The 22,349-nt window shown below is 56.2% G+C and overlaps 1 protein-coding gene across 3 annotated transcripts in view; it reads left to right on the forward strand.

The window, feature by feature from the left end:
* Window positions 1-3,330: 3,330 nt before the first annotated feature.
* RCSD1 (RCSD domain containing 1) overlaps window positions 3,331-22,349 on the forward strand; it is a 46,129-nt gene continuing 27,110 nt past the window's right edge. For all 3 annotated transcript variants that reach the window (XR_004973278.1, XR_004973279.1, XM_036343330.1), the window contains exon 1: window positions 3,331-3,497. Coding sequence is in view for 1 of the 3 variants with exons in the window: in XM_036343330.1 (XP_036199223.1) it covers window positions 3,492-3,497 (6 nt within the window). In the remaining 2 variants the exon portion in view is untranslated. The remainder of the gene's footprint in view (window positions 3,498-22,349) is intronic.

The raw sequence follows: 22,349 nt of genomic DNA on the forward strand, positions 1-22,349 counted from the left end.
TAGGGGGCTCTTTTCCTCACATTGGCAACTCCTCAAAGCCTCTGCCTTTGATGTAAAAGCAAAAATCCTACCAGTTGGCTTCATTCATTCAGTCAGTCGTCACCCGTTCGCCGAGTGTTTGCTGAAGGCCTGCCGTGTCCTGGGGCACAGGGTCTCCCCTGCGGAGAGGGCTCCCTGCCTGGTGCCCGCACTGGCCTCTGTTCACTGCTGGCTGGCTCTGATACCAGGGAGTGAAGGAGAAGTGAGGAAATGGGTCCTGGGGAGCCGCCCAGCCCCAGAGAGGGCAGGAGCCACCCCTAGAGGCACTTTCCCTTCCCCTGAGGTCGGCAGCTCCTCTCATCCACAGAGCGAGGAGTCACTCCCCAGGTGCCCCAGCAAAAAACGGGTGTTTTCCAGCTGTGTGGTCTCACTCTGGCTTCTGGATCTCCTGGAGGGGCAGGAGGGGGGGGATAAGGCGAGCTCGGGCCCGGCCTTCCCGTGGCGGGGCTGCTGAAACAGCTGTGGGCCCAGGCCTCTCCCCCGTTTCCGCTCCTTCCTCCCATGAAGGTCTCTGCCCAAGCAGCCCGGTGCAGCGGGAGCAGGGGAGGCCGAGCTGCTGGCCTGTGGTGGGACTGGGCCTCGCTGGCCAAGGGAGGGCCTGCGCAGGGCGTGGGTGCAGCTGCAAGCACCTTGGGTGGCGGCGATGTTATCTGCACCTAACGGTTTCCTCTGGGTCGGCACTTCCGCCTCCCGTCGGTGAAGCCAGAAACCTGAGCTGGGGCAGCCCCATCTGAGCAGATAGGACCCCACCGAGGCAGAAAGGGAAGGCCCCACCAGCCAGGGCCAGAGACGGGCAAGGCCAGGGTCCCCCACAAGCTCAGCCCCGCACATTCATGGAAAGAAACAAGATCACAAGAGCCAGCACGCAGAGCAGGGTCCCAGGAAAAGCCCTTCCTGCCGCCAACTCTGCCTGGCACCCTCACCCCTGGCATCCTCACCCCTGGCACCCTCACCTCTGGCATCCTCACCTCTGGCGCCCTCACCTCTGACATCCTCACCTCTGGCGCCCTCACCTCTGACATCCTCACCTCTGGCACCCTCACCTCTGACGCCCTCACCTCTGGCACCCTCACCTCTGGCGCCCTCACCTCTGGCGCCCTCACCTCTGGCGCCCTCACCTCTGGCATCCTCTCCTCTGGCACCCTCACCTCTGACGCCCTCACCTCTGGCGCCCTCACCTCTGACATCCTCTCCTCTGGCGCCCTCACCTCTGATGCCCCCACCTCTGGCACCCTCACCTCTGACGCCCTCACCTCTGGCACCCTCACCTCTGACGCCCTCACCTCTGGCATCCTCTCCTCTGGCGCCCTCACCTCTGACATCCTCACCTCTGGCGCCCTCACCTCTGGCATCCTCACCTCTGGCGCCCTCACCTCTGGCATCCTCACCTCTGGCGCCCTCACCTCTGACATCCTCACCTCTGGCACCCTCACCTCTGACTCCCTCACCTCTGGCACCCTCACCTCTGGCGCCCTCACCTCTGGCGCCCTCACCTCTGACATCCTCACCTCTGGCACCCTCACCTCTGGCGCCCTCACCTCTGACATCCTCACCTCTGGCGCCCTCACCTCTGGCATCCTCACCTCTGGCGCCCTCACCTCTCACACTGTGCCAGAGGGAAGGGTACTCAGCATTAATTCCCAGCATTGGGGACCCCAGAATGTCCAGCTCTAAATAAGAAAAATACCAGGTCCCTATTCATTTGAACTTGCACATGGGGCTAAGCATTATAAAGAGTTAGTCTTTTCAGAGTGCCTACTAAACTGTATAGGTGAGGAAAATGAGGGTCAGAGAGGTTAAGCAACTTGTCTATGGAAACACAGCTAGAAAGCAACAGAGCTGGAATTCAACTCTCGATCTGTTTCTGAAATCCAGGGTCTTGCCCCATGCTCAGCTGAGTTCACTGAACGTGGGAAACACTTTGGCATCAGGGCTGTCAGTGTTCTAGAAGTTCAGGCCTCGGAAGGCTGTGTGACGGGAGGGAGGCCGCGTGTCTGAGGCTGAAAGTTGGCATGAGGAGCAGAATCCAGGCAGTTCTTTGTAGCGGGAGCAGTGCTCAGCAGCACCAGGTCCACTGTCCAGCTCAGGGACGGCTCTCCCTTGCTCGGGTGGTGGCGGGTCAGGGCTTGGGAATGGGGGTGGGGTCACCGACGGCCTGGGGACCACACAGAGGCTTCCCTACCAGCCCCCTTCATGCACAGGCTCCGAGGCGAGGGCTGGTGGCCAGGCCATACCCTGGTCGCAGAGAAAGAAGCTGCTCCAGTCCCCAGGCTGGGAGCCACTCCCTCCCACACAGCTTCTTCTCCGCCTCCTCGCTCCCCTTCCCTCAATTAACAGGAACAGAGAAGGCCCTTCGGCCAGCAGCTCAAGGAACTGAAATCCCCGCATCCATCAAGGTTTACTGCTGGGGGAGCTTGGACACCTTGTTTCTCTCCTCCTCCTCCTCTGCCTCCTCCTGCTCCTCTGCCTCCTCCCTCTCCTCTGCCTCCTCCCTCTCCTCTGTATCCTCTCCCTCCTCCTCCTGCTGCTCCTCTGCCTCCTCCCTCTCCTCTGCCTCCTCTCCCTCCTCTTCCTCCTCTTCTTCCTCTCCCTCTCCCTCCTCCTCCTGCTCCTCTGCCTCCTATTCCTCCTCCTCTGTATCCTCTCCCTCCTCCTCCTCCTGCTGCTGCTCTCCCTCCTCTTCCTAGCATGCAGAAGAGGGATGGGCAGGTTGGCTGGGAAAATGTGAGGCTGGGAGGTGGAGAGGTAGAGCTGAAAAGGGAAGGGTCCTGTCCCTTCGCCCAGTGAGGGGCTCCGTGTGCATTTCTGTCTTCTGGGCCAGGGGTTCACACGGGCATCCACCTCACACAGCTCTCCAGCCGGGAAGAGCATGTGTGACATGAAAGCAATGAAAGGAGGGGAAAGAGATGGAAAGGAAGCAGGAAGGATGTCCATAAAAGAGGGGAGATCAAAGAGGGAAAGAACAACTCTAACTTTCAGGGCAGGAAAAGGAAGAAGGCACACTGAACGAGGGAGAGGCGGAGAGGGCTGAAACCGCGGTGGACACCAGGGTCCGGGACACACTTCTCCAGGAAGAGGCACCGGCGGCTGTCCCACCCCATGTTTGGGCACATGAATGGAGCGAGGTGGCTCCCTCGCTGGAGCCCTGCCCTGGGAGGGGACAGTATCTGTTTAGATTTGTGTCTAAATTTAAACCCCGATGGCCAGCCTCCCTCCCCTGCTCCTCCTCCTCCCCCGCCCTCCCTCTCCACCTCCTCCTCCCCCTGCTCCTCCCCGCCTTTCCCTCCCCCCCCCTCCTGTCCTCACCCAGAGGCGGGAGGCCGGCTGTCCCGCAGCAGCTAGCAGAGCGGACGGCAGCCCACTAGCCCTGCCGCTGAGCGGGACCTGGTGCGGCAGGAGCGGGGACAGCGGCACCGTGAGCGTGGGCAGGAGTGCAGTGGCACCTGGAGGACATGGAGGTAATGCCGGGCTGGGGTGGTGGGCGGGCGCGGGCTGGGCAGGGCGCGTGGGGTGGCCCCGCTGCCACCCGGGAGAAGGGCAATGCCTGCCTCCGACCAGCCCAGAGCACACCCAGCCCACCTGGCAGACCCTGGGGCAGGCGGGGCAGCGGGAGGATCGCCAAGGGACAGGGGGCTGCTAGGCTCCAGGCACGTTGGAGAGGAACTTACACGCTCAGGACAAAACTCCGTAAGCAGGCGATCTGCGAGCCCAGACCTCAGAAAGCAGAAGCCCCTGAGTCTGGAGCCCGTTTTGAAAGAGAAACAGGACTGGCAGCGAGGCCTCCTCCCCACCCGCTGCCTCCCACGGAAGGTGGCCTGAGCTTGCTTCTCCAGTCCCACAGTCACAGCTCTCAGAACTTTCTGCAAAGCTCCCTGGCGGGCAAATAGCACTGCGGATGATAAAACCTGAGACTCCGCTGCACGCCCCGGGTGTGGGGGGTTGCTGGCCACCGCTGTGGGGCGCACGGGGCGACGCCCGCCCTTCTCAGCCTGGGATTTTCCTGGTCCTGTTCCAACCTCAGGGGGTCCGGGAACCACCCTACAGTGGAGGAGTAGCTGGCTGTATGCCCAGGAGGAGCGGGGTGTGTTCCCCTGCCTCCCTTCTCCAGGTCTCCAGGCTTCCTGGATTTCTCCCTTGAAGCCGAGACCTGACATTTCGCCCAAGTCCATCTCAGCAGGACCTGGGACTTCTGAAAGGAGCTTCTAAGGTGAAGCTCTGCGTGAGGAGACCGGCTCCCCCACGGCGTGGCCATCAGGTCTGCTGTCTCCTCCCCACTCCAGCTCTACCCCGGAGCCCTGCTTGGCTCGCGAAGCCAGCCCCTCGCGTGGCCTGTGGCTCTGTGGGTTCCCTGCAGGGGCCACGGTGTGTCCTGGGCGGGCACCCTGCCTTCTTGTCTTCAAGGGCTGGGGACCGCCTGCCAGGAGGCTTTCTGGAGTGTGGGGGACCATGGGACCCGCAGGAGTCTGAGCTGGACCCTCTGTAGACACTTTGGTAAACAGGGAAACTGAGGCAGGTTAGGGCGGGGGTGGGGTGGGGGTAATGCACCGGCATCAGCAGGCGGTGTTCACAAGTCTGCTCCAAGGTCTCCAGCTGCCTCCAGCCTCAGGGCAGGAGGGGAGATGCCCGGGGAGGCCCCGCCTGGGGGGTGAGGCTGCTCTGGAAGCGGGTCACTCCTGGGAGCGCGGGCATCTCGGCCCCAGGCCGCAGGTTCTGTCTGCCGCGCGCCTGCCCCGCCTCCTGCAGATGGGGTGCCGGGGAAGAGCGAGCAAGTGGAGCCGGGCTGCTGCTTGAGGACCAAATGCCAGTTTGAATCTTGTTCTAGGACAGTGATGGCGAACCTATGACACGCGTCTCAGAGGTGACACGCAGACTCATTTTTTTGGGTTGATTTTTCTTTGTTAAATGGCATTTAGCCGAAACCGGTTTGGCTCAGTGGATAGAGCGTCGGCCTGCGAACTGAAAGGTCCTAGGTTCGATTCCGGTCAAGGGCATGTACCTGGGTTGCGGGCACATCCCCAGTAGGAGATGTGCAGGAGGCGGCTGATCGATGTTTCTCTCTCATCGATGTTTCTAACTCTCTATCTCTCTCCCTTCCTCTCTGTAAAAAATCAATAAAATATATATTTTAAAATGGCATTTAAATATATAAAATAAATATCAAAAATAGAAGTCTTTGTTTTACTATGGTTGCAAATATCAAAACATTTCTATATGTGGCACGGCACCAGAGTTAAGTTAGGGTTTTTCAAAATGCTGCCACGCCGAGCTCAAAAGGTTCGCCGTCACTGTTCTAGGAGGACAGGGGGACCCCTGCACCGGGCACTTCCTTCTCCCTCGGTTGAGGAAGGAAGTGTGTGTGGCACAAACCCTGAAACTGTCCCCCGAGCTGCTTCCGGCGGGGGGGGGTGGGGGGTGGGGGCGGGGGGGAGCCTTAAAAACCAGGCCCTCTGTCTGCACAGCGGGGTGTGTAGTAACTGATGGGCTCTACCAGGAGGGCAGCGGGAGCAGCGGGCAGCCTGTGCCTGTCGGGCGCCCTGAGCCCCCTCAGGCACAGACCTGCGGGGTGGCAGGGACTGCTTGTGACGTTTCTTTGTGGAAACACCTGAGTGTGGAACAGCCGAGCCGCGCCGGGAGGGAAGTAAGAGGAAACCAGGGGCTGGGAAGCAGGACTCTTGGCGGGAAGTCACTCTGTGTGGGACGTGATATGGGGAGTGGGGCTTGGGGATTCCTGGACGACCTCAGAGTGTACCCCTTTTGTGAGTGGCGAAACCCACTTTGGAGACACGAAGGGACCTCGATATTTGGGGAGAAACTGAGTCATATTGTTTCTGACTAATAGGAGCCCAAATCAGGCCAACAGGCTCCTGAGTTCCTTCTTGGGAACCCACGTACCCGCCGGAACCTGGGACATCTTTTCTTTTCTTAAGTCACTGTGACCACGATCGACAATATTACTCTTTATTCAGCCCCACGAAGCCTCTGGAGGAAACAGTGCAGGGGCTGCGCGAAGGCCCACCGTCCAGCGGGGGACGAGGCTCACTGTATCACGGCACAGGGACCATTTCCCATTGTGTAAGCGCCACGTGAAGGGCTGGCGTGGACCCTACTCGGTGTCGCCGAATCTCCAGAAGGGAGCCTGAGAGAAAGGAGGGTGGTGAGGAAGGCACGGCGGGTGCGGGGAGAACACGCCGCCTTCCTCTGGGGAGCAGGCGGGCTGGAGAGATAGGTGGGAGCAGTGAGAAATGAAAGCATGAGACAAAACCGTGGGCCTCTGCGTAGGGTGGACGCTGGCCAAGCGGCAGCTGGACTCTCCCCGTTTGGAGGAAGGGGTTACTTTTTCTTCATGCGAAGTCTCCTTGCCTCACGGTGCCCCAAAGGGGTGCCTTTTTCTGATTCAGACAGGCCAGCTCTAGTCTGCAAAGGCCAGATGGCGGATGACCTGGACTCAGCTTGTGGGCAGTGGGCAACGCTGAGAGAAAGATGGGACCACGCGTGGCCAGAATGATGTGGCAGGAATGCCAGTCATAGACGGGGCCAGGGAGCAGGCAAGGTCTGACCTCGAGAGTAAGAGGGGAAGGTGGGAAGGAAAGCCTAAAGTTGCAGGAGGGAGGAGAAGTGACCTGTGGGTGGAGCTCACACGGGACCCTCACTGGTCTGAGGTCTCCAGAGATCAGCGCGTGCCCTCACCATAGCCACGCCGTCTCACTAGGCAAGGTTGGTTGACAAATGAATTAACAAACAGGAGCTCCTTCCCCTCCATCTGCAGCAAGAATGTCCCAGACGCCTCCCCAGACGGCCTCCGGCTCCACGCCCCTCGGAGCCCCTGTTCAAACCAAGTTAGAGCCCGGCAGCGCCGTCCGCCCGGGCCTCTCCCTGAAGGTTCCTGGAGTTCAGGAGCCTTGGCGCCTGTCCCCGTGGCCTGATGGGCACGCGATACTTGCTTGTTGAATGAGAAACAAATGACTGAAGGTGGGAGAAGGATCGGGTGCTCTTCTTTAAAGCCAGGTTCAGACCTGTTGGTGTTGACTGTTCTTGGGAGGCATGTCCATGGGGAATTCAGACCCCTGAGGACGCAGACGTGACTCCTGTCCAGGAGAGGTGAACGGTGAAGCTACGGCAGGAATGGAAGAGGGAAGCGTGTAGCAGAGAGAGAGGAGACTCAGGACATGGAGGTTAAAGGACGCTCTGCGTCACTTACGCAGGGGCTGTAGTCAGTGCAAAGAGCCGGAGCACTTGCGAAAAGTCTGATTCTTGTGGACTAAGTCCATCGTTTGCTTAACGAAATGGTAGACACGTGAAATCGGCTACTGTTTAGGTCAGCGGTTCTCAACCTGTGGGTTGCGACCCCTTTGGCGGTCGAACGACCCTTTCACAGGGGTCGCCTAAGACCATCCTGCATATCAGATATTTACACTACGATTCATAACAGTAGCAACATTACAGTGATGAAGTAGCAACGAAAATAATTTCATGGTTGGGTCGCAACGTGAGGAACTGTATTTAAGGGGCCAGAAGGTTGAGAACCACTGGTTTAGGTGAACAAGTGGAGGGTTCAGGAGGGTGAAAATTAGACTTCGTTGCCATCGGTTAAACGATGTCTACTTTAGATGGAGACCATTGGTGAACCCTTTTCTCTGAGGCAACTCCAAGTCCCTCCCAGCTGTCATCTGCCCTTCACCCATTTATTCAGCATTTATTGAGCCCTGGTTACATACTAGAGCTCGTGTTTTAAATGGCACCAAAAATTATTGGGCTATCATATCTGTATCCTCACAGAATCGGTATCATTGACGAGAGAGAGAAAGAGAGAGAGAGAGAGAACATGCATTAATATATATAATGTGTTCATTTTACCAACAGCCTTTGTTTTGGGATCCCCCCTCTTGCTGAGCCCTGGGTCATAACAAGGGACTGCATGGAACCTGGGAGCTGGAGTCTGTGGGCATGGCCGTATACCCCACTTTCCTGTCTGGCTCCCAGGCACTCTGTGGGACCCTCGGCAACAGTGGCTTCCACTAGTAGAGCCTCCCATTGGCTGCCCGCAGTGACGGGGGAGTTTGCGTAGTGGGACTGAAGGGCCCAGGGCCTGTCACAGAGGCCGAGCGAATTCATTTTTTTAAAAAATTTTGTTTTATTGCTTAAAGTATTACAAAGAGTATTACATATGTCTCCTTTTTTTCCCCCCTTGACATTCCCCCCGCCTCCCCTACCCCCCAGTGTCTTGTGTCCATTGGTTATGCTTATATGCATGCATACAAGTCCTTCGGTTGATCTCTTACCCACCCCCCCAACCCTCCCCGGCTTTCCCGCTGTAGTTTGACAGTCTGTTCGATGCTGCTCTGCCACTGTATCTATTTTTGTTCATCAGTTTATAATGGTCTTTATTATCCATAAATGAGTGAGATCATGTGGTATATTTCTTTCATTGACTGGCTTATTTCACTTAGCATAATGCTCTCCAGTTCCATCCATGCTGTAGCAAATGGTAAGAATTCCTTCTTTTTCACAGCAACATAGTATTCCATCATGTAGATGTACCACTGTTTTCTAATCCATTCATCTACTGATGGGCACTTAGGCTGTTTCCAAATCTTAGCTATGGTGAATTGTGCTGCTATGAACATGGGGATGCATATATCCTTTCTGATTGGTGTTTCTGGTTTCTTGGGATATATTCCTAGAAGTGGGGTCACTGGGTCAAATAGGAGCTCCATTTTTAACTTTTTGAGGAAACTCCATACTGTCTTCATAGTGGCTGCACCAGTTTGCATTCCCACCAGCAGTGCACGAGGGTTCCTTTTTCTCCACATCCTCTCCAGCACTTGTCGTTTGTTGATTTGTTGATGCTAGCCATTCTGACAGGTGTGAGATGGTACCTCATTGTTGTTTTGATTTGCATTTCTCAGATGATTAGTGACTTTGAGCATGTTTTCATATGTCTTTTGGCTTTCTGAATATCCTCTTTTGAAAAGTGTCTATTTAGGTCCTTTGCCCATTTTTTTGATTGGATTGTTTATCTTCCTTTTGTTAAGTTGTATGAGTTCCCTATAAATGTTGGAGATTAAACCCTTATTGGTGATAACATTGGCAAATATGTTTTCCCATGCAGTGGGCTTTCTTGTTTTGTTGATGGTTTCTTTTGCTGTGCAGAAGCTTTTTATTTTGATGTAGTCCCATTTGTTCATTTTCTTTTTAGTTTCCAATGCCCTAGGAACTGTATCGGTGAAGAAATTGCTTCGGCATATGTCTGAGATTTTGTTGCCTTTTGATTCCTCTAATATTTTTAGGGTTTCCTGTCTTACATTTAAGTCCTTTATCCATTTTGAGTTTATTTCTGTGTATGGTGTAAGTTGGTGGTCTAGTTTCATTTTTCTGCATGTATCTGTCCAATTTTCCCAACACCATTTATTGAAGAGACTATCTTGACTCCCTTGTATGTTCATGCCTCCTTTGTCAAATATTAATTGAGCATATTGGTTCGGGCTGATTTCTGGGCTCTCTATTCTATTCCATTGATCTATATGTCTGTTCTTGTGCCAGTACCAGGCAGTTTTGAGAACAGTGGCTTTGTAATACAGCTTGATATCTGGTATTGAGATCACACCTACTTTGTTCTTCTTTCTCAGGATCGCTGCAGCTATTCAGGGTCTTTTTTTATTCCAGATGAATTTTTGGAGAGTTTGTTCTAGGTCTGTGAAATATGCCGTTGGTATTTTAATGGGAAGTGCATTGAATTTATAGATTGCTTTAGGTAGTATGGACATTTTAATGATGCTGATTCTACCAATCCATGAACATGGTATTTTCTTCCATCTGTTTATGTCTTCCTCTATCTCTTTTTTCAACGTCCTGTAGTTTTCTGAGTAGAGGTCTTTTACCTCCTTAGTTAAGTTTATTCCTAGGTATCTTAATTCTTTTTTTGGTGCAATGGTAAATGGGATTGCTTTTTCAGTCTCTCTTTCTGTAAGTTCACTATTGGTGTATAGAAATGTCATAGATTTCTTGGCATTAATTTTGTATCCTGCTACATTGCCGAATTCATTTATTAAGTCTAATAGTTTTTTGATGAAGTCTTAGGGTTTTTTATGTACACTATCATGTCATCTGCAAATAAGGACAGTTTTACTTCTTCTTTTCCAATTTGGATGCCTTTTATTTCTTCTTCTTGCCTAATCGCAATGGCTAATACTTCCAGTACTATGTCGAACAGGAGTGGTGAGAGTGGGCATCCCTGTCTTGTTCCTGTTCTTAGGGGAAATGGTTTTAGTTTTTGTCCATTGCGTATGACGTTGGCTGTGGATTTGTCATATATGGCTTTTATTATGTTGAGGTACGATCCTTCTATTCCCACCTTGCTGAGAGTTTTTATCAAAAATGGGTGTTCGATTTTGTCAAATGCTTTTTCTGCATCAATTGATATGATTATGTGGTTTTTTCTCTCAGTTTGTTTATGTGATGTATCACGTTTATTGATTTGCGGATATAGTACCACTCTTGCATCCCTGGGATAAATCCTACTTGGTCATGGTGTATGATCTTTCTGATGTACTGCTGGATCCGATTTGCTAAGACCGAGTGCATTCTGGAAGGCCGTCGGATGTCAGAGCCTGCCGAGGCGTGGCCCCTCGCAGCCAGACAGCCAGAGCCTGGCCAGTGCGTCGGTTCCGTGGGAAACCTGAACACTGGCAACTCAGCGGCCCTGTAATCTTATCGGGGCCACAAGAGAAAGCATTTTGATTCCAGAGAAATCTGCAGGCAGCTCCGCCTGCTCCAGTAATAGCTTCAGATTTGCAGAGCCAACTCGACCAACCCTGCTCCCTCCCCAGCATGTAACAGCTCAGCTCTGGGTGGGAGGAAGCCTGAGACCCTGGGAGGGACGCCGAGGCCCTGAGAGGGACACTGAGGCCTCGGGGGACACCGAGGACATGGGGACTGGGTGCCGTGGGCCTGTGCAAAGCTCGCAGCGTGTCTCTCACCTGGGCAGTAGCTCAGCCTAAGCCCTGAGAACTGAGATTGCCAGTTTCACCACAAAAGCAACATTCACTCCTGCTCGGCCTTCAGGGCTTCGTAGATATTTCTATCTCCGTGGAAACAGGACGCCGTCTATCACTGAGCACAGAAATGTAGTGGCTGCCAGGGCCCTCCTGAGCCAGACCAGAGAGGACACCACCTCGTACCCTGGTCTTTTGGGCATGGAACTCCCCAATTTTTCCATTTGGGCTTCCTGAATGCCTGACTCCTGGGGTTGTGGGACATGAGCGGGGAGCCTGGGGGCTCCACTGTGAAGTCCCACGTGGAGGGCAGGGACTCCCCAGGAGAGGTGAGGTGGACATGCAGACCCTCCTGGGGGACACCCTCCTGGTGCCATCGGGGCCCATTCTCGATGGTCAGTGTGGGCCCAGGCTGGAATCCCTGAGAAGTTCCAGACGTCGGAGCCGGGCATTCTCTCCAGCCAAGAAACGAAGTGTCGGCCTCATCAGATGCCCCAGACCCTGGTTTCGAACCTGCTCGCTCCAGGTCCCGGCCACCCCCCCGGAAGTCACAACCCTTCCCAGGCTGGGCCTGCTACAGCGAGGCAGCAGCACGCCACAGGGCCCCACAGACACGCATGGAGGGCCGACCGCCTGCAGCACTGGGGACACACAGGCGAGCGTGTCCCTGCTGGTCCCGGCAGGACTTGGGTTCCGCAGGCAGGTGCGGGACAGGGACTGAGCTCGCCTGGACAGAGCGGCCTCGCTGCTGGGCCTGCGGCAGGGCTTCCTGTTGCAGGTGACTCTGCGTTGAGACTTGAGGGATGGGTGGGAGTTCAAAGGCAGCTTCTCTAACGGGGGCTGGAGAAAACACGCTTCCTCTGCGTGGGACTCCTCCACGCGCGGCTCTGCGAGGCCTCCTGGCAGCCCTGGGAGTGCCCAGTCTGACCTCAGCCCGATTTCAGCCCCCCTGCCCACCCCCACACACTCTGCCTGGGCCCGGCCCCCAACCCCAGCTGCTGAGGGGTTGTGTCTGAAACAGGCCCAAGGGGTCGCCTGTGGTCACGCTCACCAAAAGCCACCCCAAGACCCTCCACCTGCTCCCCCGGAGAGAGGCCCCTGGGAATAAACCCCGCGGAGAAATCGCCTGGGCCCCTCACACCTGGACCTCAGCCGCTCGGTCACGGGCACTGTGCTGCCAGGTGAGACCGTGCCAGTCCCGGCTCTTGAGATCCATGCAGCTGGGTGGAGAGGGCCCGGACCGGAAGGATCGCTCAGGAATAAGCAAGTGGCTTCGTCCAGGCTCCGTCCAGGCTCCGTCCAGGCGGGAATAATCAGTCAGATGAGGACCTGCGGCTGCAGGGGGTCAGCTGGTGAGCTGCTGTGAGACGCAGCTCCACAGTGTCCGTGATGAACCGGCAAAGGGTTATTTCTACTCTGGCTACGTGTCCGTCCAGGGTTGGCAGGGGCTCTGCTCCACGTCACTGTCCCAGGGAAGGGATCAGCTGCCATAGGGAAGGAACATTCTGGAAGACTTGCCCCGCTGTGGCCCTGGCCTGGGAGGGTCAGAACTAGCCACCACGTGCTCTGCTCACCACAGGGCTGGGGAAGTCAGTCCTGCCAGGTGCCATGGCAGCAGCTGGAGGCGCTCGCTGAGCATCGCTGGTGTCCCGGTCAGGAGACGGCGGAGCAGCCATCTGGGGGCTGGGCCTCGGGTTGGACCGTGTCTTTCAGGCCGGCAGGGCGGAGGCCGAGGGAGAACACGCGTGTCTGTGCCACTCGGGACTCACTCACGGAAGACTTTGCACAACTCGTGGTCAGGGTGTTCAAAAGCTGTCGCAATGTTTTCAGGGATGTCCGTTGCTCTTTGTGCTTTGGGGTGTGACTAGGATGGGCAGGTAGGTTTGAGGGGAAGTCATGGGGTGCAGATATGCCCCATTTCTACAGGAAAGGTATCAGCGAGACATAAACCTAAGCCATTGGGGCAGCTGCTTAGAATGTTTCTCATGCATCTTAGCCCCAGAACAGCCAATTTGATGGGTCGAGCCATCGAGAGGGATCGCTTATCGCCATTCTTTCTGATTTGGGAATTTCCCCAAGTGAATAAGGAGCTGAACCTTTTCTACATGGAGTTACACAGCACTCAGAACTGCCTCCCCACTCACTCAGCCCTGGACAGGAGCCCTGCCCTTCTGCCTGAGGACGTGGTGAGGGGAAGCCGCCTGCAGGTAGCGTTGGAAGCAGGGGAGGCGTTGAGGAAAATGGTAGTGACAGCTGCCCTCTGCCCCGCTCCCTCTGGGTCAGTCTGATCACTGCCTTTAGGACAGGACAGGGGGGCTGCCCTGCAGAGTGATAACCGGAGGCCTGGGTTCCAGGTCCAGCACCAGGCACTCGCCCTGGGGTCCTGGCTGGGCCCTCCATCTGTCAAGCTGGTACCTGCTTTCCTCACCTTGTCAGGCTATTTGTGAGGAAGTAAGATCATGCATGATGCATGCGCTAATCTATGAAAGCGCCTTGGAAAACGAAAATATCCCATGAAGTCCTGGTGGTGTGGTTATTAATAATACGTGGATTTTGTGAGAAATTGTAACAACCCGAGGGTGTCTTGTGTAAGAAAGTTCCAGTGTTCTCTCTGCCTCATGGAAGGTGGCAGAGGGCGTACAAAGACGGTGGCGTTGATGAATAAGAGCAAAGCTAAGGCTTCCATTATGGACCAAAGAGGATGCAGGAAAGAGGCTCTGAGAAGGAAAAGACTTCACAACCCCATCACTGCTCCTCAAAGCGCTTTCCCTCATCTCGGAACCGAAGCAGCAAGTCTGAAAACCCCATCACTGGCCCTCTACTGCAAGGAGAACAGTTCAACACGCCCTTTCGCATGAAGGCTGGAGAAGGATGCAGGGGTTAAGAGCACAGACCCGGAGCCAGACAGCTGAGCTTGCATCCTGACTGCCCATTACTAGCCTGTGACCTCTCCAGGCCTTGGTTTTCCATCTGTAAAATGGAAATAGTAACAGGACCTATGCGACTGGGTTGTTATGAGGATTAAATGAGTTCATAGCTGTGTGAGGTGTGTAGAGCTGTGCCCGCACGTAACAGGTGTGGTAGCATTGTTGTTGGATAAGTAGGCTTCATAGTCATTTAGAGGAGAACCCCCTCCCTTGCTTTGGGTGCCGCTTTGACTGGGACCCAGGGTGGGTCTGAGGTCCTCTTCTGGCCTGAGAGTGCGGGGAGAAGGGTGCTTGTTGAACCCGGCGTGCAGACCTCTGTGGGGAAGCTCCGGCCTCCTCCAGGGGCTGGTCCTGGGGGCTCTGCTGGGACCCCCATGTCCAAACAAGAGCCTGGAAGACGGGGAGCTTGGGCCCTGGAACGGCAGGTCTGAGCTGTAGGCTCCCAGGCAGCCAAGGCCTGGCTCAAGCAACGTGCTCTAAAGAAAGGGAGGGCGGAGAGGGCTGTGTGGCTTCTCCCTGGTGGAGCTGCGATATGAGCAGTTGGGAAGTGGCAAGGACAGCAGTCTAGCTCACCTACCCCTGACCGAGTGCTTCCCTACCTCTTCCTCTCTCCCCGCACCTGGCTTACCTCTTCCCTGCCCTGGGCTCGCCTGTCCCACCTGCAGGCGAGGCCCGGACAGGTGGGATCCTGAGGTAGCTGCAGGATTGGAGAGCGAGATGCTAACCATTCGCACCAGACCCCCCACAGCCGACATCCGCCTGAGCTTCTGGCTAGGCTTACGAGTTGAGCGCTTTCATGTGCCAACAGGACGTTGGGATTTCTCAGCCACGTTACTTGCGTCATGAAGATTTTTGGCGAGATGCACTCAGCAGGTTGAACACCTGGCCCACAGGTAGCTGCGCACTTGGGAACGCAGGTCTTTCCCGAGGGCAGTCTCCAGGGACAGCCGCAGTGCTCTGTCCCTGGCCCTCCCTTGCTAAGTGTTTTTGTTAATGACTTGGTTGAAAAATAGAAAGACTCCAGATGACCCGCAGCTGGGATAGTTAATGCGCTACATGACATATTCAAGTTCGAATGATTTACATAGGAAGGGATGCTGGGCCAAAACCAACATGATGAAGTTAAACAGGGACGGATGTAGAGTCCGCCGCTTAGCTTTCGGAAAATGTCGTCCGCCAGCACAGGGAGACCTGGCTGGGAAATACGTACCCACGTGTCCAGGCATTCCACAAATATCTGCGGGGCCTCCTGGATGGATTCTCGGAGGAGGTCAGACCTACAGATGCCATCTCCACACGCTGAGCGCTCAGTGGTGGTGATGCAAGCGGCCTCCTATCTCCACATCAGTGTAGTATCTCCAAATCAGTGCAGGCGTCCTAAGTGGCAGGCAGGCGTCCTAAGTGGCAGCTGCGGGGCGTGCCTGGAGATCAGAAGGCAGGGAGGCCGTAAGGAGAGGGGAGGGTCCTCGGTATGTGGTGTCAGCCTGGAGGCTGCTGCAGGCGGTGGTGACACAGAAGGAGCAGGAAGAAGCATTTGCTGGTTTGGGACCAGAGGCATTGGCAGGACGATCAGAATTGGGAATTCAGAACTGGAGATTGGAGGGCATTGGGCTGAAAGGGGTCCCCCAGGCGGGGGGCGGTGAGAGGTGCCTGGAGAGGGAGGGGCAGGCCAGGACAACGCTGTGGGCGTCTCGTATGTTTGAGGGGCACCAGGACAGTGGAGGACAGCGAAAGGCACTTCAGTTTACATGCAAAGGGTTGTGCGTTCAGCTTCACATAAACTAACACTTTTCAAAAAAAGACTCCATCTGGGGCTTCATCCCTGTGACCCACAGATGTAGGATGTGGGATTTCTCCCCTGTCCACGCGCCCTCCCCACGACCCTTCCCAGAATTCTCTCTCAAGCTCCAGGAGCACAGGCCGCGGGGGATGGGCCTGACTCAGCGCTGTGACCTGAGCTGGGACTGCAGCCCAGGGGGAAGGGTGGAGGGAGAGGGGGCAGCATTATGTGGCCAATAAGCAAAGGTCTTGTAGGTGCTTTTCGTGGCACCTGGCTGTGGTCCCCGTCGATCCTGGGTAGGCCCCCAGCCATGCACATCAGGAATGGTCTGCACCAGGCACATTCTTGTTATTTCTAAAATGACAAAACCCCAATGGACCAAAAATCCTTTCAGAAAACCTAAAATGTTTTCTTCATGTCCTGGGTACTCTCCATAGTCTTAAAATGTAAATTTATAATTCAGCTAATAGTAAACCTTTTAGGCCAATGGTTCTCCACCTTCTGACCCTTTAAATACAGTTCCTCATGTTGTGACCCAACCATAAAATTATTCTCGTTGCTACTTCATAACTGTAATGTTGCTACTGTGATGAATCGTAATGTAAATATCTGACATGCAGGATGGTCTTAGGTGACCCCTGTGAAAGGGTCGTTCGACCGCCAAAGGGGTCGCAACCCACAGGTTGAGAACCACTGTTTTAGGCAAAATTGTAAAAATGTATCATCCTAACACAACAATTTCTTTCTCACTTCTGATCCTCAATTTTCTCCCTTTTGTCGTTAAAAGGATTGGGAGAAAAAGACAATTCCGCTTCATGTAACTACTTCCAATTCTGTGTGTCCTTATCATTGGTAGCCACACAGATCATTCTCACAAAACTGTAATCATGACACACCTGTAACTCGACACGTTCCCTCTGCCCTTCCCGTCCTCACGGCAGCATCCTGCAGTCCTCAGCTGCATCTTCGTGTTAAACGTCCGCCTGGAATTCTGTTGTACGAATATGCCCGAAGCTACTTAATCGTTTTTCTATTTCGGGGACTGGCCTTTGTTTCCACTTTCTCCGCATTATAAATAACATCGCTATAAACAGTCTGTGGGTTCTTCTTCTTCTTTGGAATGACTCGGTGGGAAGCAATTCCCAGGAGCGGGATTGTTAGGGCAAAGGCTCTTGGTGACGGCTGCCACACCGCCTGGCCTGCCTCCCTTCCTCCCTCAGAGTCTCAGTCCACCTGGTGAGCACAAACCATACGGTCCTGGAAGGGTCGCGAGGTGACAGCCATCAGCCATCCGCTGCCCGGCTCAGCACAGAGCCCGTCCTCCCAGGGCCCTGCTGTGGCCCCCTCCTCCAGCGGGAGGGGGAGGGGGCAGGAAAGGGGTGTGGACACCCTGGGAAATGAAGCAATTCTGTGGCACTTCCTGCAGGACAGATGCAGACGGGGAAATGACATACCAGAGGAGGGGGCAGGGCAGAGTGATCCGGGGACACGAGGAGCGCCCCCGCCCCCCCGTCACCCCCACACACATACACACCAGCCGTGGATGGAGGCAGAACCCTGAAGTTTGCCCTGGTCTTAGGGAGCCACAGATTGGCACCTGGGAAAGCTCCGGGTCACGGGCAAGAGTGGTCTGTGTGGTCACTCGCACACCTGCTCACTGAGGACGTATTTGATGAGTGCCCACTGTGTCCGGCTCTGTGCTGGGAATTCTGGACACGGAAGGGAATAGAGCTTGGACCCTGCCCTCAGAGCTTGCAGTCCAGTCAGGAGTCAGAAGGATGACAGTGATGACCACAGGGAGAGCAGGTGATGTCTGAGCTCCATCCAGCAAGGACGTGAGAGCTGGGGCGGGAGAGGGGAGTGTGCAGTAGGACAGGAGCAGCTGGCAGACCACGCGAGACCACATGAGCCTCACTGGGACTTGGCCTTGGAGGAACCAGGAGCTGAGGAGCTCAGTCTCTCTAGGGCAGCAGTTCTCAACCTGTGGGTCACGACCCCTTTGGCGGTCGAACGACCCTTTCACAGGGGTCGCCTAAGACCATCCTGCATATCAGATATTTACATGACGATTCATAACAGTAGCAACGTGACAGTTATGAAGTAGCAACGAAAATAATGATATGGTTGGGTCACAACATGAGGAACTGTATTTAAAGGGCCAGAAGGTTGAGAACCACTGCTCTAGGGTGTACCTGAGGGGCTGGCCTTGAGCTGTGTCTTCCCAAAGCATTCGTCCAGCTTCAGTTGGAGATGCATTTGGCCTGCTGGCGAGATGACAGGAAGTTAAAGCTCTTGAAAGCTGCCCCTGTGTTCTCAGAGCAATGGTGGGGGGGGTCATGTGATCAGATTTCCACTTTAGAACGATCGCCATGGCTGTGGTTCAGAGAATGGATTGCAGAGACATGTCATGGAGATGTCAAGGGCTGTTCAGTTGTCCGGAGTGAGGACCAGGCCAGCTGGGCTGCAGAAGGGACTGCGAATGCAGAGCAGGGAGAGGCGTCTGAGGGCGCCCTTCCTCTGAGGGCCGGGAACTCTCCTCCTGGGGCCTGGCTGAGGACTAAGGGGCGGGGCAGCGGGGTTCCCAGGGACCGGAGCTCAGGGCACACCCAGGCGCAGCCATGGCCTCTAACGGGCAGGCCGGACTGGGTGTCTCACACCCACAATGAAGAGCAGCTCACCTGGGCCCCGGGTACCTGTGCAGGTACATTGTGTGTGTCGGGGGTGGGGGTCCGTGTAGCCAGAAGAAGCCAGGCATGGCGGCACAGGAGTCCGGGCTCGGGGCCAATCGCCATGGCCCAAGTGCTGCGGGATCTTGACTCAACAGCACAGGCTTTGGGGCCTCGCCAGGATGGTAATTCCATCCGTGCCCGGCTCAGGGGGATTAAATGAGAGAACGTTCATAGTCAGGAGCTTGGAAAAGGAAGAAAGGACTCCACAGATGGAAGGTGTTGTCACCTCTGTGTTTGGAAAACGCAGGGACATATCTGAAGTGACTTTCTCTCGGAGAGGAGCCGGCGCCCCGGAGCCGGGCGTGTGGAGGGGGGCCCTTCCACGGGGCCTCTGCTTCCGCCTGTCCCTGTGGCCTCCCTTTGAAGCTCAGAGCAGCTGCACGGAGGACAGCCAGACTGGGCCCGACCCAGATCGCTCTGCTCAGAGGCAGAGGCTGTGTTTGAAGCCGCAGAGAGGAAACCAGTGGTGGGCGGGCAGGACTTCCTGACTAGTGCTTGGGTCCTGCCCGAGCCCCCAGGCCCACCAGGAGGCCCAGGGTTGTGAGGAGAGGCCTGCTGTCCACACCAGAGGGCCCTATCCCTCCAGCCTGGAGCCTGACTGTCCCAGCTAGTCAAGGGCAAAATTCAGGAGCCTCAGGGACGCCCCACCTGTCCAGTGAAGTGTTGTGAGTTTCCAAAACAAAAGCGCCAATTAAGAACAGAGCGGGGAGGTGAGAGGCCGGGTGCCCGCCCGGCCCGTGGGCCTGTGACCTGGGCGGTGTTCCCCGAGGAGGGAGGAGGATGCAGGTGCTTTCACCTTGACACCGTGCCCTGAGCACCAGCAGGCGTGGCATGAGGCGGGAGGGGACGTGGGGACGGCCCAGAGGCAGCTGCCACAGGCCGAGCTCAGCGCCTGGATCTGGTGCTCGAGCTGCCACCAAAAGAACCACAGGCTGGTGCTTAAACCACTGCGTCCCGCTCACCGTCGGAGGTCGGACATCCAGGATCGTTGTGGGTGGGGCTGGCTCCTCCTCTCGGCTCTACAATGGGCGTCTCCACAGGGTCCTCCCTTCATGAGTGTCTGTGTCCAAGCTCCTCCTGTAGGGACACCAGCCACATGGGTCGGATCAGGGCCCCAGGACCTCATTTGAACGTAACCATCTCTCTAAAGACCTTATCTCCAAGCACAGCCTCAATCAGAGGTCCTGGGGCCAGGACGTCAACACTGGGGACACAGTTCAGCATGTAACAGCCCCAGCCCCGGCCTCACCTCCGGCCGTGGGTGAGAACAGAGAGGCCTCCCACCCTCCACGCGGCGCCTGGCTACTCCTGTCTGCCTGTCCCGGCTACTCCTGTCTGCCTGTCCCGGCTACTCCTGTCTGCCTGTCCCGGCTACTCCTGTCTGCCTGTCCCGGCTACTCCTGGCTGCCTGTCCCGGCTACTCCTGTCTGCCTGTCCCGGTTACTCCTGTCTGCCTGTCCCGGCTACTCCTGTCTGCCTGTCCCGGCCACATCCGAGCAAGGGCCCCGGGCGGCAGGGCGCATGCACCGCAGGGCGGCCTCCTGCGGGCCTCCTCACTGTCCTGCGCTCCGCATCGGCCCGGTGCAGCCCCATCCCGCTGGGGGGATGGACTCAGGCCACCCGTCCTGCCCACTCAGAGCGCAGCGCCACGGACTGTGGCCACGGCGTCCCGGCCCCTGAGCTCCTTCCAGCCTCTGTCTTGGAGGTCTTTGCTCTGCTGTCCCTCTGCCTGGAGCTGCCCTCTCTCCCCCGTCATCCTGTGGGTAGTCTTGTTGCTACGGGGGTCTTACTCCTCACTCACTATTCCACTTGGGGGGCCACGTCTGCCCAGCCAACATGAAGGGGTGAGGCCTGGCAGGGACCAGCCCGCTCCCCATCTGCCCTCTGTCACGGGGGCCCCAGGGCCCAGGGAGGGGGGAGACTGAGCCTGTGACCGGCTTCCCACAGTTATTCCTGAGAGGGCTGCACTCCCCCCGCCCCTGGCCTTATCTGGGGGAGGCCCCAGATGTTTCCTCTCACCCAGACAGCCCCCTTCTCCCCCGAGGGCGGTGCCTGCGACCCGGCCCCGGCCCTGGGAGGTTTCCCACCGGCTCCTATCTCCCTGACTCATTCCTCTTAGAGCCTGGGAGCCAGCTTATCTGGACTGGAGAGCCTTTGAGGTGAACAGCAGCGGGGCCCCTTTAAAGCTGGGGAGGAAGTAAGCAGTGTCTGAGGGCGCCAGGCCTGCGCCTCGGAGAGGCCCCCCAGGCCCCGCCGGCCGGGACACAGTCGTCTAATTAGGAAAACTCTGGCCGCCCTCAGGGTTGGTGAACCCGTGTCTGCCCATCCTTCCACACTCACTGCCCGGCTCTGTCACGTGCGTTTCTATGTTTCTGTGCGTTCCTCGTCACCGAGCCCCGTCGCTGTCCCCCTTTCCACACACAGCGCCACGTGTTAGAACGTGTCTTCACTTTAATGGGAGCAGGTGTGGCCTGCATGCTCTCTAGTTCACTCCAGCTTGCTCTCTAAAAAGCCATATTCAGACCGTTCCTCATTTTGCACCTTTATGTGACTAGCGATGTTACAGATAGCTTTGTATCAGCTGCCTCTTTCTTCTTTATTTCCTCAGTGTACATTCTAACCATAGAGCAAAGCGTTTCTGAGCTCCTGTTGTGGGGTCCCGGCTCAGAGGGCGGGTTGGGCAGGGCGTCGTGCTACCGGCAGGGCGAGGGAGCAGCGTCCCCACAGCCCAGGCAGCTCCGGCTTTCCCAGCGTTAGAGCTGCTCTCCAGGCTGCTTGTGGTGCAGCCACCTCACAGCCACTGCGGTTTATGATGGACTAGGAAGGGCCCACGTCTGCCCAAAGCGTAACTTCGGCTGCTGTCGCCCTTGGCTTTGGAAATGTATCTGCTTTGTCACCATGGGAAGCCATTCAGGCCTAAGCTCTGATTCCGCCATCCACACGTGACCATAACGCTTGTCTGGATGCTGCTTGTGATGTGACATCGTCTTCATTAAGACGTGAGGCCAGCCGTGCAACCTCGCTCACGGCACTTCCCTTACTACATGGCGCCGTCTGCCCTCTCACCAGGGTGTGAACCTCTTGAAGGCCTGTGCCGTGGGCTGTACCTGCCTCCCTACTCTGAGCACAATGGCCAACACATAATAGGTGTGTAATAAATATTTACTGGTTTGAAGACATCAGCCATTGGATAAAGACTGAGGCTCTGGTTTCTGGACCACGTCTCTGGGCCTCGGGTCTCCATCTGTTGATGAGACCAACAATCTGCTTAGCACCTTCATTTCCAATGAGGCCCCGTAGGACGCTAACATGCACCCAGGGTTCTGACCTAGAGGAGGCTGCCATGAACCCCAGGAAGCACCTAAGCTTGGATTGTACAGTGGGTTCTACATACAGTCGGTAAACGAAGCAAAGCCATGCCCACACAGATTTCAGACATGGTTTGGGCAAGAACGGATAAGGCAGAGAAGAGCAGAGGCAAAGAAACCTCTCCCCACGGATCGAGAGAGGTGACGGGGCCTTTAAGCGCAGAGGCTACAGCACGGATGGAGGGGCCAGACTGGAAATACGTGGAGAAGACAGAATGGCTGGGCCTGGTGACCTAAAGCAGCCGTCGGCTACCTTTCCGACCTCACGGACAACCACCGGTTGGCGACCGCTGCTCTAAAGGATGTCAGAAGGTGAGGGAGAGAGTAGAATCCAATGGTGCTCATTCCACCACCTTCAGAACTGCTCTGTGCTCAGCCAGGCCCCACAGAACAGGCCAGCCATCACATCCTCCTCAGTGGCTCCCAGGCCTGACTTCCTGGGACCGGAGACTGGCGGAAGAGCACAAGGACTCCTTGTTTCCAAAATCAGATGGAGGCTATACCTGTCCCCGAGG

The sequence above is a fragment of the Myotis myotis genome, unplaced genomic scaffold, assembly GCF_014108235.1.
Source record: "Myotis myotis isolate mMyoMyo1 unplaced genomic scaffold, mMyoMyo1.p scaffold_m19_p_18, whole genome shotgun sequence".
NCBI lineage: Eukaryota > Metazoa > Chordata > Mammalia > Chiroptera > Vespertilionidae > Myotis > Myotis myotis.